We start from the raw sequence: 15,894 nt of genomic DNA, 5'->3' as shown, positions 1-15,894 counted from the left end.
ACGAAGCAGAAGCTTCCAGGAGACATTCTGCAAACTAAGAAAACAGAAATTTTGAGGACTGATTCTGTGTTCTGGAATGAAGCTCTTTTCCTCACCCACGGAGACCAGGTTGCTGTAGTTCTCCTGCATCACGCTCCGGTACAAGGCCCGCTGGGCGGGCGCCAGGCATTCCCACTCCTCCTGCGAGAACCGGACGGCCACGTCCCCGAAGGTCAGCAGTCCCTGAAATGTGAAAAAAACAAAAAGGGAAACAACCAAATTTACCAACTGGCTATGAACACAGGTCGTAATCTGATCCAAATGAAGAGAGAAAGCTAGGGAACCGGTCAGGACCTGGGGGAGTGACTGCATCGTTTTCAACCCAAGCACTGCTCTGTGTACATTCCCTGAATGCTGAGGAAAGAGGGCGAGGTAAATCCACAGAGCCACTACAGACACTTTGATTGTATGGGAGATGAAATACATGACCGAGGAATCAATACAGGCACATATGTATATATTTTTATTAAGGTATCATTGATACACACTCTTATGAAGGTTTCACATGAAAAACATTGTGGTCACTACATTCACCTATATTACCAAGTCCCTCCCTTACCCCATCGCAGTCACTGTCCCTCAGTGTGGTAAGATGCCACAGAGTCCCTATTGGCCTTTTCTGTGCTGCACTGTCTCCCCCATGATTCCCTGACACTATGTGTACTAATCATAATACCCCCCAATCCCCTTCTCCCCCCACTCCCCACCCCTCTCCCCTTTGGTAACTGCTAGTCGCTTCTTGGAGTCTGTGAGTCTACTGCTGTTTTGTTCCTTCAGTTTTGCTTCATTGTTACACTCCACAAATGAGGGAAACCATTTGGTACTTGTCTTTCTCTGCCTGGCTTATTTCACTAAGCATAATACCCTCTAGTTCCATCCATGTTCTTGCAAATGATAGGACTTGTTTTCTTCTTATGGCTGAATAGTACTTCATTGTGTATATGTACCACCTCTAATTTATCCATTCATCTACTGATGGACACTTAGGTTGCTTCCATATCTTGGCTATTGTAAATAGTGCTGCAATAAACATAGGGTGCATATATCTTTTTGAATCTGAGATCTTGCTTTCTTTGGGTAAATTCCTAGCAGTGTAATTCCTGGGTGAAATGGTATTTCTATTTTTAGTTTTTTAAGGAACCTCCATATTCCGTTCCACAATCACAATGGTTGAACTAATTTATATTACCACAAGCAGTATAAGAGGGTTCCCTATTCTCTGCATCCTTGCCAGCATTTGTTGCTCCTAGTATTTTGATGTTGACCACCCTAACTGGTGCGAGGTGATATCTCATTGTGGTTTTAATTTGCATTTTCCTGACGATTAGTGATGTGGAACATCTTTTCATGTGTCTGTTGGCCATCTGAATTTCTTCTTTGGAGAACTGTATGTTCACACCCTCTGCCCATTTTTTAATTGGGTTATTTGCTTTTTGGGTGTTGAGGCATGTGAGTTCTTTATATATTTTGGATGTTAACCCCTTGTCAGATATGTCATTTACAAATATATCCTCCCATACTGTAGGATGCCTTTCTGTTATGCTGATGGTATCCTTTGCTGTACAGAAGCTTTTAGCTTGATGTAGTCCCATTTGTTCATTTTTCATTTTGTTTCCCTTGCCTGAGGAGATGAGTTCAGTAAAAAGTTGCTCATGTTTATATTCAAGAGATTTTTGCCTATGTTTTCTTCTAAGAGTTTTATGGTATCATGTCATACGTTTAGGTCTTTGATCCATTTAGTTTACTTTTGTGTATGGGGTTAGACAATAATGCAGTTTCATTCTCTTGCATGTAGCTGTCCAGTTTTGCCAACACCAGTTGTTGAAGAGGCTGTCATTTCCCCATTGTACATCCATGGCTAGTTTATCGTATATTAATTGACCATATATCTTGCATTTATATCTGGGCTCTCTATTCTGTTCCTTTGATATATGGGTCTGTTCTTCTGTCAGTACCAACTGTCTTGATTACTGTGGTTTTGTAGTAGTGCTTGAAGGCAGGGAGTGTAATCCCTCCAGCTTTACACTTCCTTCTCAGGATTGTTTTGGCTATGGGGTCTTCTGTGGTTCCATATGAATTTGAGAACTATTTCCTCTAGTTTACTGAAAAATGCCATTGGTATTTTGATTGGGATTGCATTAATCTGTACATTGCTTTAGGCAGGATGGCCATTTTGACAATACTATACTTCCTATCCATGAGCATGGGATGTATGCCCATTTATTGTTGTCTTCTTTAATTTCTCTCATGAGCATCTTGTAGTTTTCAGGGTATAGGTCTTTCACTTCCTTGGTTAGGTTTATTCCTAGAAATTTTATTCTTTTTGATGCAATTGTGAATGGAACTGTTTTCCTGATTTCTCTTTCTCCTAGTTCATCAGTAGTATATAGGAATGGCACAGATTTCTGTGTATTAATTTTGTATCCTGCAGCTTTGCCAAATTCAAATATTAGTTCTAATAGTTTTGGGGTGGATTCTTTAGGGTTTTTTTATGTACAATATCATGTCACCTGCAAACAGTGAGTTTAACTTCTTCCTTACCAATCTGGATGCCTTTTATTTCTTTGTGTTTTCTGATTGCCAAGGCTAGGACGCCCAGAACTACGTTGAATAAAACTGGGAGACTGGGCATCCTTGTCTTGTTCTCGATCTTAAAGGAAGAGCTTTCAGTATAATGCTCGCTGTGGATTTGTCATATATGGCCTTCATTTTGTTGAGGTACTTGCCCTCTGTACCCATTTTGTTAAGAGTATTTATCATGAATGGATGTTGAATGTTGTTGAATACTTTTTCAGCATCTATGGAGATGATCATATGGTTTTTGTCCTTTTTGTTGATGTGGTGGATGATGTTGATGGATTTTCGAATAGTATACCATCCTTGCATCCCTGGAATAAATCCTACTTGATCATAATGGATCAACTTTTTGATGTATTTTTGAATTGTTTGCTAATATTTTGTTGAGTATTTTTGCATCTATGGTTCATCAGGAATATTGGTCTGTAATTTTTTCTTGTGGTATCTTTGTCTGGTTTTGTAGTAGAGCGAAACTGGTCTTGCAGAATGAGTTTGGGAGTATTCCCTCCTCTTTTATATTTTAGAAAACTTTATGGAGGATGGGTATGAAGTCTTCACCAAATGTTTGATAAAAACCATCAGTGAAGCCATCTGGTCCAGGCATTTTGTTCTTAGGTAGTTTTTTATTACCCATTTAATTTCGTTGCTGGTAACTGGTCTGTTCACATTTTCTGTTTCTTCCTGGGTCAGCCTTGGAAAGTTGTATTTTTCTAGAAAGTTGTCCATGTTTTCTAGGTTATTCACTTTGTTAGAATATAACTTTTCACAGCATTCTCTAATAATTCTTTGTATTTCTTTGGTTTCTATAGTGATTTCCCTTTCTCATTTCTAATTCTGTTTATGTGTGTAGACTCTTTTTTTCTTAATAAGTCGGGTTAGGGGTTTATCTATTTTGTTTATTTTCTCAAAGAACCAGCTCCTGTATTCATGTATTATTTCTATTGTTTTATTCTTCTCGATTTTATTTATTTCTGCTCTAATCTTTATTATGTCCCTCCTTGTACTGACTTTGGGCCTCATCTGTTCTTCTTTTTCTAGTTTCATTGAGTGTGAGTTCAGACTGTTCATGTGGGACTGTTCTTCTTTCCTGAGGGAGGCCTGTGCTGCAGGCAGTAAACTTCCCTCTTAGCACAGTCTTGGCTGCACCCCACAGATTTTGCTGTGTTGAGTTATTGTTGTGATTTATCTCCATATATTGCTTGGTCTCTGTTTTTATTTGGTCACTGATCCATTGATTATTTAGTAGCATCTCATTAAGCCTCCATGTGTTAGTGGGCTTTTTTCTTTTCTTTGAATAATTTATTTCTAGTCTCATACCTTTGTGGTCTGAGAAGTTGGCTGGTACAATTTCAATCTTTTTAAATTTACTGAGGATCTTTTTATGGCCTGCTATATGATCTATTCTTGAAAATGTTCCATGTGCACTTGAGAAGTATATGTATCCTGCTGCTTTTGGGTGGAGAGTTCTGGAGATGTCTGTTAGGTCCATCTGTTCTAATGTGTTGTTCAGTGCTTCTGTCTCCTATTTTCTGTCTGGTTATCTGTCCTTCAGAGTGAGTGGTGTGTTGAAGTTGCCTAAACTGAATGCATTGCATTCCATTTCACCCTTTTTTTAGTATTTGTTTCACATATGTAGGTGCCCTTGTCTTGGGTGCATATTTACAATAGTTATATCCTCTTGTTGGGCTGAACCCTTTATCATTATGCAATAACCTTGTCTCGAGCTACTTTTTTTGTTTTGAAGTCTGTTTTGTCTAATACAAGTACTGTAACTCCTGATTCTTCTCCCTATTACTTGCATGAAATATATTTTTCCATCCCTTCACTTTTAGTCTGTGTATGTCTTCAGGTTTGAAGTGAGTTTCTTATAGGCAGCATATAGATGGGTCTTGTTTTTTATCCATTCAGTGACTCTGTGTCTTTTGATTGGTGCATTCAGTTCATTTACATTTAGGGTGATTATCGATAGGTATGTACTTATTGCCAACGCAGGCTTTAAATTCGTGCTTACAAAAGGTTCAAGGATAACTTTCTTACTATCAAAAGTCTAGTTTAGCTCACTTTGTATGCCATTACAAACACAATCTAAAGGTTCTTTTTTTTCCCTTTTTCTTCCTCCTCCATTGTTTATGTATTAGGTATTGTATTCTGTACTGTCTATGCCTTGACTGACTTTGGGGGTAGTTGATATGATTTTGCATCTGCTCAGTAATTAATTGGTCTACTGTGGTTTTATTTCCTCTGGTGACAGTGATTTAGCCTTAGCCATCAATAGCAGTCCCTCCAAAATACACTGTAGAGATTATTTGTGAGAGGTAAATTCTCTCAGCTTTTGCTTATCTGGAAACTGTTTAATCCCTGCTTCAAATTTAAATGATAACCTTGCTGGATAGAGTATTTTTGGTTGAAGGCCCTGCTGTTTCACTGCGTTAAATATATCATGCCCCTCCCTTCTGTCCTGTCATGTTTTTTGTTGAGAAGTCTGATGATAGCCTGATGGGTTTTCCTTTGTATGTGATCTTTTTTCTCTCCCTGGCTGCTTTTAATACTCTGTCCTTATCCTTGATCTTTGGCATTTTAATTATTATGTGTCTTGGTATTTTCTTCCTTGGGTCCCTTGTGTTAGGAGATCTGTGTACTTCCATGGCCTGAGAGGCTATCTCCTTCCCCAAACTGGGGAAGGTTTCAGTAATTACCTCCTCAAAGACACTTTCTACCCCTTTTTCTCTCCTTTTCTTCTTCTGATACCCCCTATAATCTGAATATTGTTCCATCTGGATGGGTCACACAATTTTCTCAGTATTCTTTCATTCCTAGAGACCCTTTTTTTCTGTGCCTCAGCTTCTCTGTATTTCTGTTCCCTAATTTCTATTTCATTGACTGTCTCCTCTGCTTCATCTAATTTGCTTTTAAATTCCTCCACTGTATGTTTCATTTCAGATATTGTATTATTGAACATTTGTATCTCATTCCTGAATTCTTCCCTGTGCTCTTGAGTATTTTTCTGTAGCTCCATGAGCATGTTTATGATTTTCATTTTCAAATCTCTTTCAGGAAGATTGATGAGTTCAGTTTCCCTTGGCCCTCTTTCTGGTATTTGGGTTTCAACCAGGGTCCTTTGACGTTTCATATTTGTAGGTTGCACCTTCTAGTGCCCAGGACCTCTATTCTCTGGAGCTGCTCAGCCCCTGGAGTGATGATGGTGGCCACAGGTGATCGGCACTGGTGTCTGCGGAAGGAAAAAGTTCTTTCCTGTTTTCCGGCTGCAGTGTCTGTCTCCACTGCCAGGGCCAGTGGGACGAGCACACAGGGAGAGGCCTGTACACTTTGTACTTGTAGCTGCATTGGCGGGGCCCTCTGGCTGGCCTGGAGCAATGGCAGGGGCAGCCTGTTTGCGAGCTGGTGCTGGCTGGAAGGCACAGCAGGCTGCATATCATGGTTGGGAGCCTCACAGATATGTTGCCAGCCAGGAGGATGGAGCGCCTGCAGCTCCTGACACTTCCCAACCTGCTGGGAAGAGTGCACCTGAACAATTTTTTCCACCTGTCCTTTTTTCTGAGCAGCAAGCTCTGTGCCATCCATGCCCCTTTAGCAGCTCTCTTGCTATTAGGAAGTCTCTCAGACTGCCTGCCTTTCTTTTGTCCCAGAGCAGCCGGATATGAATCCCTGTCCTCCACAAACAGCTGAAATCTCAGAGTCACCAAGAATTCTGCCTGTCTTAGCTTTCCAACCCCACTAGTTCTCCAGAGCACCATGCAATCTAGTTTCATGCTCCCTGAGCAAATCTCCAGGGCTGGGTGTTGAGCAGTCCTAGGCCTCCACCCCATCCACACTACATTTCTCTTCCTCCCTCTGGCAAGCTTGGGTGGGGGAAGGGCTTTGGTCCCTCCTGATCATGGCTTGGATACTTTACCCTTTTCCTTGAGGTCTGCTCGTTTCCCCAGGTGTACACAGTCTGCCGCAGCCTACTTTCCTGTTGCTTTCAGAATTTTATGTATTTGCTCTATTTTCATATTATACATGGTTTTCGGAGGTGGTTTCTGTCTCTCCTCTCACACCTCCATATTCTTTTTAATATTACTTTTCCTCATTTATGTGAATATTTTGGTAAACATCCTGTAAAGGGTAGAGTCTGGGCTTTAACCTAGGTGATCTAACCTGGAGTTTATTCAACAAGAATACACAGATCAGCATTGTAGACAACCTGAAAGGAGGCTCACAGCATTTCATAAACTGAGGAGAGAGGCAGAAACAAAAAAAACATAGACTTGATCTAGTAACTTCTACATTTTACACACACATCTGTATATTAAATGTAACTACACACGTTAAAATTTACAGTTGAAAATTTTATTTTCAATTGCATTAGCCATTAATCATTTCTAGATGACGCTTTTTCTGTTTTTTAAATACACTATGGAAATCCAAACACATGATAAAAACTAAAATAAAAACTATTGCTTCGGAGTCTTCTATTTCCTTGAAATTTTCTGCTACATTTATTGCAGGTGCTGAGTTACATTTTAGAATTATAACACTAAGATATATAGTAATTATTTCGTTCTTGCTTTATCTTTCTGAAGATGCAAAATGTTCTAAGGAGCAGCAGGTCTGTGGTGGGAGTGGGGAATGAAAGGCAAACCCACAGCCCAGGCTGCCTGACGGAACCCTCCACCTGCACAGCCCAGAGCCTCTGGGGGCACAGGAGATGCCCTGCACTGTACAGAGCAAACTATAAGCAATGGGAAACCTAGAAGACAAAGGAGTTTCTAGATAAATGAGGTGGTTTGTGAACATCTCTCAGCAAATCACCCAATATCCTGAAAGATAACTGGGAAATTACTAACAGGAGGATCTGGCACAGAGCCCCAGAGCCAAGTGGACAGACGTGAACATCTGACCATAATGGCAGATTAGCTGCCTGAGGCCCACAGGTCACACGGCTGCTGTGATACTGTGGGCAGAACAACAATAATCAATCATTATCTGAATCCAATTATGAGAAAACAGCAGTAATGCATGGTTTATAAAAGATATTAAAATGTAACTAACATATGCAGATTATATCTCCAGAGCATGAAATCTTGTTTATTTGATAATCTGCATTTTTCTGAATTTATATTAGACTACTTTTAAACCCACAAGATCGATTCAATTCTGACAGCTATTCTGTGAAAATGAGTTAGAAAGCTACCTTTTCCACACATGCTGTTTCCCTCACTTCAGGAGGGAAAACAGACCCAAATCTACAAGCCCGACATATTTTCAGTATGACCACAATTAGTATGTCACAATTAATTGCATCACATGCCCAGACTTAGAGAAAACTTTTCTAGTCTGGCAGTTGTAACTCAAATGCACTGATTCTGCACAGGATGATATGATCAAAATAGACTCATCCTCCTCTTTGTCACAAACACACACACATTGTAAGAAAAAAGTCAGGAATCCTGAAATTTAGTTTGTGATTCCTGTAAGGTAGCTGGACAAGCAGATTCATTTCAGAACCAGTCCTTCCTGAGACCTTAAAAATCAGGTTTCATTATCATGTTGATTAAACACCAAACTGTCAGTGTCAATGACATGAAATCACATTAGGAGCCACCTTTAAGGGTGTGAGGTGAGGGATCCCACCTGCCTTTTTTATTAGCTCAGCTCACACCTCTGCAATTATTCCTCCTTCCTGCGTGGCTCTGATACTGGACTGAGTTCACACCCGGGAGCATCACTTCTTTCCAAGACGATCACTGACCCAGACTCCTGACAGCCCTGCTCTCATCACAGACCCCGTCTCTCCAGCAGAAATACAAAACAGCCCCTCCTCCCTGCCGTGTGGACGCCCAGCTCCTGGGAAGGGCAGGCGCCCAGGGCAAACGCAGAGATAGGCCTCGGGATCCTGTGACCTCACCGCCCCCCGGGGGCTGCACCGCCCCTTCCCCTACAGCAGCTAAGGGAGCGCAGGCTTGTGGAGGACACCCTCTGACAGCCTTTTTCGGTTGGTAATTACAAAGAAATTAACAGCCATCACGAGCTTCTAGGGAGCTTCTCCTGGGGCCCTCTGGAAGGTTTGTGACGCTTTCTCCATGACCCTGGAGGCAGACACTTCTGAAAGTGACCCGTGTGAGGACAACTGTGGCAACCCTGCCACAAAGTGAGCAGCACAGTGAGCGCTGGGCGGAGGGGCGGGAGCGCAGCAGGCGGGTCCCACGGCCCCGCCCAGAACCTCCAGGAGGAGTCAAGTGACCGAGCAAAGTGGGGCTTCCCGACCTTCAGGCTTCTGAGCTGCTCCTACATTGTTATGAGCGAGGTCCCGGAAGGGGTCTTTCTCCCCCCTCTCCACACCGTCGGACAGGGACACAATGCGAGGAGGGACAGGAGAGTCACTGAGCCAAGAGACACTGCGCTGTGCAGAGCGCGGGCAGCTGGGGGGCCAGGCCCAGCCCCGCCTATCAGAACACTGGGTTTCACAGGAAGTGGGAGGGCCGGGTTAGCAGGTTCGGATCAGCTCACTGCTCCGGCTCTGTGCTGGCTGACTCACAATGCAGACAAGAAAAGCCATGGACGGGCGGTGGAATTCTAACTATCACGTGACTGGCAAACGTCATTCTCACCGAAGGACTGGTGGTGTCATCTGCTTGGGGATTTCCCGAATGTGTCTTCTTTTTCCCTTTAGGCAAAGGGCAGGTATAAATCCACCTAGAAAGGATACCAGTTCCATGTCTCCCTTCCTTTCAGCCACTCATATCTTACTAACCGCCTACTCTAACCAGCAGGCACCTAAACCTCCTGAGCAGGATTTTCAGAGAGATTCAAGAGGGAAGAAGAACATGCTACCAATATTTTACAGTAGTTCAGTAGGCTGATTTACACAACCCAGCTTCACTTAAATTTGACGCATCTGTACAATTCAAACCGAACAGATGGGAGATATTCTGCAGGCAAGTAAACATATGCAAATACTGACACCCCACCCGTGACCAGAAGTTGGAACAGAACAGGGTCCACAGGGGGAAGAACACAAATAAAAGGATGAGGGTAAATTCTAAGATGCAGAATTTCCTCTACTTTTAATTGTAAGAGAAGCCAGTGCAATTTATTTCAGAAGCACATAATGATGACCACAGATCTCAAAATCTATTTTTTTTCCCAGAAGTTGAGCAATAAGCCCTGGTTGCAATTTTTGCAGAGCAGGGTCCAGGCATTCCCACGCCTCCTGAGAAAATTCTATGATCACAGCCTTTAAGGGGAGCAGTCCCTGAAATAAATAAGTTACTAAGTGGCCATCAGCAGAGGTCATAATCTTTCCTAAGGTTAAAAAATGTTAGGAGAAATGGCTCTGACTGAGATCAATCCCCAACTTTATCCCATAAGACCATTCTCAGCACAGTAAGATGCCCTGAGTGTATTGAAGCATTTCAGGGAATATGACCTATGACCCACAGACACACGGCAAACCTGTGTTTCCTAAAGATCAGTTACACATTACAGGTATCAACACAGGCACACGCAGTTTTGAGTGCTGTGTTTACAGCCTACAGATTTACTTGTGTACAACAGGGAAAGTTTTGGTGAGTTAGAAATGTACTACTCACATTCCAATGTGAATTAGAATTTCACTACAGGAAACTGGAGATCTTATTAACATGCAGCTGTTCATTCAGGAGCTCTGGGCTGGAACCTGAGTGTGCTTTTATATCAACACCTTAGCCCTGGGCCGGTGGTACATTTTTTAGTAACTCCAGGGAAAGAATCCTGGGAAGACTTTGAAACAGTTTTCTGGCAATTTCAGATTGTAACATAATATCAAGAACGGAAACAATACCTGGTAAACATTTACTATTAAAACACATCAATCTAAGTGCTTTTCATATATTAATGCAAGAAGATGCACAAATATTATACGAAGAATATACTTTTCTTTTAAGAAAAAATTTTTTCACACAGGCAGTAAACGGCAGCAATGAGGTTTTAACCAGATTATCGGGCTCATCATCAGACTCACCCACGTCCCTCACAGGTTACACTACGTACAGCCATCTACGGTGTCATCTCTCCTCCAGGGGTAATGCCTCTAGCTAAATTCTTTTCACAAAGTTGTTCGGTGGAGGTCAAAGATTCTGTCCGAGACCTTTGTGCCCTGATGCTTTTGCAACTGAAAATAATCTTCATGTCCCAATGGCTCATATTGCGGTGACCGACCCTTGGTCCCTACACAGCTAAGCTTGAGTTGCATTTTTTAAAGAGGTTACTCCTCGTTTTTGAGCTTTAAGTGATTAACTCATTAACTCTGGATCTTTTTCAGTGGGCTTTCGTGGCTTTATTCTTTTTCCACCCGCTCATACCTATTTTCCTGCCTAACACTCTAGCTAAATTCCTTTCACGCAGTTCTGGGGCGGGAGGTCAAAGATTCTTCCTGCGTCTTTTGTGCCCTGATGGTTTTGCAACTGAGAATAATCTGCGTGTCCCAGTGGCACATCTTGGGTGGCCGACCCTGTGTCCCCACACAGCTAAGCCTGAGTTGCATTTTTAAAGAGGTTTCAGAGCAGGTGAGCACACTGGGAAGGCAGGACGGCGGAAGCAGAGAAGGAACCGAGCGCCAGTTCTAAACGCAGAGCAGCTCAGGGGGAAACGCGGGCCCAGCCCCGGCCGGACGCACCCTCACCTGGGCGGCCGCCATCTCCGCCTCGGCCTCGGGCTGCTCGGGCTCCTCCCCCACCGGGCGCTGTGCGGACACGGCTCACGGCCCCGGAGAAGAGGCGCGGACAGCCGGCGGCAGGGCCTCCCCCGGCTCCCCGCCGGCCGCGGGCAGGACCTGACACGGGGCCTAGGCCGCCCTCCGGGCCCGGGTCTCAGGACGGACGCGGGGCGCGGGGCTCAGGGACCGCGGGCACCGGCTCCGCCCCGCAGGGGGCTGGGACTGCGCACAGGCTCGGCACCCGGCGGGGGCCCGCGGGGACAAACGAGCTCACCGGGCGCGCGGAAGAGGAGCCCCCCACGGCCGCACCACCCCCACTGCGGGACACGCGCCTCGCGCCGCCCAGAAGCAGGAGCGGGACCCGCCCTCCCCGCGGGGCGGGGCAGCCGCGCAGGCGCAGCAGGTCCGGCGTCTCCCCGCGCACCCACGGCCCCGGAAGCGGCCTGGGGCTCCGCCCCCTGAGGTTTAGGGGAGGGCGGGGCGCCGGGGAGGCTCGGGTCCGTTAGGGACGGGCGCTGTCCAGGGTCAGGGGTCTGTAGCGGTGACCCCAGGGGGGCTGACACTGCCCGCCCGGGCGTAAACCCCAGACAACCAAGGCGTGTCAGTCTCACCGGGACTCTCCGACTCCTTTGTTTTTAACCCTTTGCATCCTGTGTTGACACCCTCACCGATTCCTAACCTCTTGAACCGCCGTTCTCTGACCTGGGTACCCCTCCCACTCGGACCCTCCCTGTCTTCTCCTCCTCTTACATAAGAGGGCGATTAACAGGAGAAAAGAACACAGATGCTTATTAACACAGAAACATCCGATGACATGGGAGAGACCCAGGCAATCTGAGTACTTCCCTGAACCTATCTCTGCTATGAGGTCACTTCCTGCTGCAGGCCCCCCTCTCTAAATGATTTTAGGCAGTGTAGGGAGGAAGTTTTTCCTCTACCGTGCAAGTTTCTTTGAGCTATTTTCAGAGTCAAACTGACACGAGACAAATTAAGAGGAGATAAAAAGCCAATGTTTAATTACATACATCCTGAGGCCCAATAATGAAACTGAATCCCAAAGAAATGACCCACGCAGGCAGCTTATATACATTTTAGAAAAAGGCACAATAAATCAGAGAGATTGACATGGCAAAGAAATTTGGGAGCTTAGATTAGTAAGCAATTCTAACCGGCATTTGGTGTGGTGTAGTACATTAGTAAACAAGTAATAAGACAGGTTTAAGACTTCTCAGCTCTGAATTTCTGTCTCTGGTGATCAGGATCCTTCTACCCTCCTGGTACACGGAGGGTATATTTCCTGTGGGAGATTTATTTCCTGGTTTCAGGGGAACAAGGAGGGTCAGAGAGTTCTTCTTGCACCTGCTTTTTCTCTGTTAGCTTTAATACAAAGACATCAATACCCCAAAGTGGCACATTAGGGGGCAATCTGCCCTTGACCCCTAAGGCAAGTAAGTAAAAATACGTTTTCTGAGCCAGCTCAAAACAACCCACCTGTAAAGTAACATGTCTTGGGGGCATTTATTCTGCTCCCTATCAAATGAATAAAGAAAATGCAATCGTACATAACCCAGCCTTAAAAGAACAATGAAATCCTTCCATTTGAGACAATGAGGATGAATGGAACATGCTCAGTGATATAAGCTGATGCCGTATGAAATCACATATGTGTGGGTCTAAAAAAGTTGAACTCATAAAGGTGAATATTAGAGTGCTGGGTGCAACTGGCTGTGGGTGGGGGAAATGGAGACAAGTGGATCAAATGTTGAAAAGTACAGCATGGTAACTAGTTAATGAGTGTATCGGACACTTGACATTTCAGACAGTGTATCTTAAGAGCTCTCAGTATTAAAGGCCCTAACAAACCTTAATTCAATTCATTTAAAAATAAGCTAAGAAGTCAAACCTCTTCCATGCTCTCTTCTGGGGTCTCACAAAACACTAATCAGACGTCTCTGAGTTTCAGGAATCCACCCAGGATGCCTGGAAACCACAGAGAAGTGGCAGATTTGAAGCACAGTTTCCTAGACGCCAGCAATCTGCCCTCAGGCTGGTGCAGACACTGATTAACTGTCAGTTCTGCCTGTCGCCCCTCCTGTTCCATGAAGTTCCGCTTCCAAACGTTCTCCCTCTGAACAGTGCTGCATAGGTGTTCCTGGGAGGCTGGTCCCCATCAGCTCGGTGGCCGGCTCCCTGAGTAAAGCCGCCTTTCTTTGCACCAATACTTGTCTCTTGATCTTGCGTCTCCAGAGTCAAGGAACTAAATTCGGGTTTGGAAGTGGGCCACTGTCCAGTGTGGGTTGCCATCCATAGATGGTTCTGTTTCTGTGGGAATTGTTTGCCTTCCTTGTTATCTGTGGTGCACACCGCAGCTCACTAAATCTAAACGGAGATCTGTTTCTTGTTATCTCTACCCCCTCATTGCCTGGCAACGAGGTGCCCCAGCGACCTGGGGGCAATTACATTCCTGTAGTAAAGCATGTTAATCATTGTGTCTAGAAACTTGTTAACCCCCTCAAGAATGTGATGCCTGATCAGTAAATATGAGAGGTGCTTTTCCAGCACCGCTCTTGAGCAGGTGTGCCTTGAGGCCCCTGGCTGGGCCACTCAGGTCTTCGATATGTCACCGTGTCGCCTCCTTTGTCTGCGGGTCGGAGACGGGGAGGAGGCCGACAGTCCAGTAACATCATCATTAAAAAAATCTGAACCATGTGAGATGACACGTTAATTAGCTTGACCATGGCAGTCATTTCACCATGTACATGCATGTTCGCTTTGTAAACCTTGAGCAACCACTGGATCTGCAGAACAGACAGCAGGGTGCTGGATGGGCTGAGCTCGATGACAAGGACAGAAATTAAGTCGCCCAGACAGACAGCTCTGTGGTCCTGTATATCAGTTTTTGGGCTTCAGCAACATTTGCCTCAATAATGACTGAGATGTGGGAGGAGCAGCCAAACAAACCTCTTACCGCCTCTATTCAGTGATGGGAGATGCAGGGGAGGAGGGCCCTGCCCCCGACACAACCGTAGAGGCGGGTGGGTGTGGGTAAGGCTGCGGGGAGAGACCACATGGAGCTTCTGCTCTCCATGTCTCTGTGCTGGTCACAGGTGTGTCTTCCTAACTTTGCCAAGCAGAAAAACTGCCATGCTGTTTAAGTGAGTTCCCTTTACCTAAATTAATCAGCAACTTAATGTAAACAGTTTTCTGGGGCAATTATCTTAGAAACTATTTTATTCTTAACAGCTGTAGGGACCTAGGATCAACATCCCCAAGATGTGTCACAATGGCATGTTGATTACTCTGAATTAAAGGGACTGAAGAAGTGGCCAGTACAAGAAGGACACTCTGACACACCTGTGTCCTCAGGAAAATAGGAAATAGGTCTCCTGTGCACCTGGAGGAAGATGGACACCCTTATCACCAGATGCAGGGAATTCAGTCTGAGAAGGCTGCATGAACAAGGCTTGTCCCATTTTTACTAATTTACACCCCTGCCCAAGAAGTGTGTAAATGAAGGACAGGATATGGAAACATACAGTGGTGCTTACCACGACAAGGATGGAGTGCGCAGCTCTGCACTCGGGCCACGCAGGTGAGACACTGCCCTGTGAACATGCTGTCACCACCCCAGCCAGAGGAAGGGGGACCGTTATTGTGGAACAGGGATCATTCTGGGATTCATCGCCCTGAGAGAGGTTGGGAGACTGGACTAGAGCAGCACGAGCAGGAGGGGACACCTGGGGACAAATGGTGCAAATCACAAAAAGAAGCACACCTTGGACCCGCCACATGAGGCAGAGGGAGCGTCCACGCAGAGCCCCTGACCTCACTGCCAACTCCTGCAATTGAACTTCAAAAAGTTCGCAAGATTCAGCAGCTTCGTTTGGCTCATGTGTCAGGTGACACTCAAGGTATGAGGTGTCCTCACTAACCATCAAATTCAGAGCTGATGCACATGCAGGAATATTTCACCAACAGCTTGAGCCGAGGTTCCCAGGGAACGTTCCCAAAGCGATGCTCCCATGAACCGGCTGCAGGGCTGTAACTTCCCCACACCGAGAGCTGATAAAAACCCGGTGTGAAGAGCAGAGGAGGGCTTAAGGAGTGTCTGGATGAGACTTTCTGGGTCGTAGGGGAGGAGAGGAGATGGGTAGGGAGTCTTTTTAATCAAGTTATAAACAGGAAATTAAAGGAGCAGGGCCGAGCGTTCAACATGCCTCCCCTGCATTTGGGGGGAATGACAGTAGCTGAGCGCATCTGAGAGTCGGCACCGTGCAGAACAGGCTGTACTCATGTTTATTTTTGTTTTTGATGTGATTAAGGTACAGTTCCTCCCACAAGAAACATGGGAACTCGTGCACACACTTGAAAAGGCACAGGTAGTTGGGAAGCACAGCAATTAAGGCAGAGACAGCAGTGAGCAACCTGCCGGGACCATGCAGAACAGCCGGACAGACTTGGATGCTGGAGGGGAACACGGTAAACACGGGGCGGCGCTCACCGGCCGAGGGCGGTTTGGGAGCTCTCGTCTCGGGGAGCATGGGGGGCAGGCACCTGTCCTGTGGACGCGCTGGACGCTCTGC

General features: G+C 45.4%; 1 protein-coding gene across 6 annotated transcripts in view; it reads right to left on the bottom strand.

Annotated features, from left to right (window-relative positions):
* Positions 1-12,276, bottom strand: part of LOC108386990 (zinc finger protein 525-like) — a 61,073-nt gene extending 48,797 nt beyond the window's left edge. Inside the window, exons 1-2 of one of the 6 annotated variants that reach the window (XM_073226428.1) lie at positions 11,273-12,276; positions 96-222 (exon numbers count right to left, since the gene is read on the bottom strand). In XM_073226428.1, coding sequence (XP_073082529.1) covers positions 96-222; positions 11,273-11,293 — 148 coding nt within the window. In that variant the 5' untranslated portion in view covers positions 11,294-12,276. The remainder of the gene's footprint in view (positions 1-95; positions 223-11,272) is intronic. The other 5 variants (XM_073226431.1, XM_073226433.1, XM_073226430.1 and 2 more) reach the window with 5 other exon arrangements.
* Positions 12,277-15,894: the final 3,618 nt, after the last annotated feature.

This window comes from Manis javanica, chromosome 17 (genome assembly GCF_040802235.1).
Source record: "Manis javanica isolate MJ-LG chromosome 17, MJ_LKY, whole genome shotgun sequence".
NCBI classification, from domain to species: Eukaryota; Metazoa; Chordata; class Mammalia; order Pholidota; family Manidae; genus Manis; species Manis javanica.
Note: the sequence above shows the minus strand (reverse complement) of the source record. Positions and strands in the feature narration are given on the sequence as shown.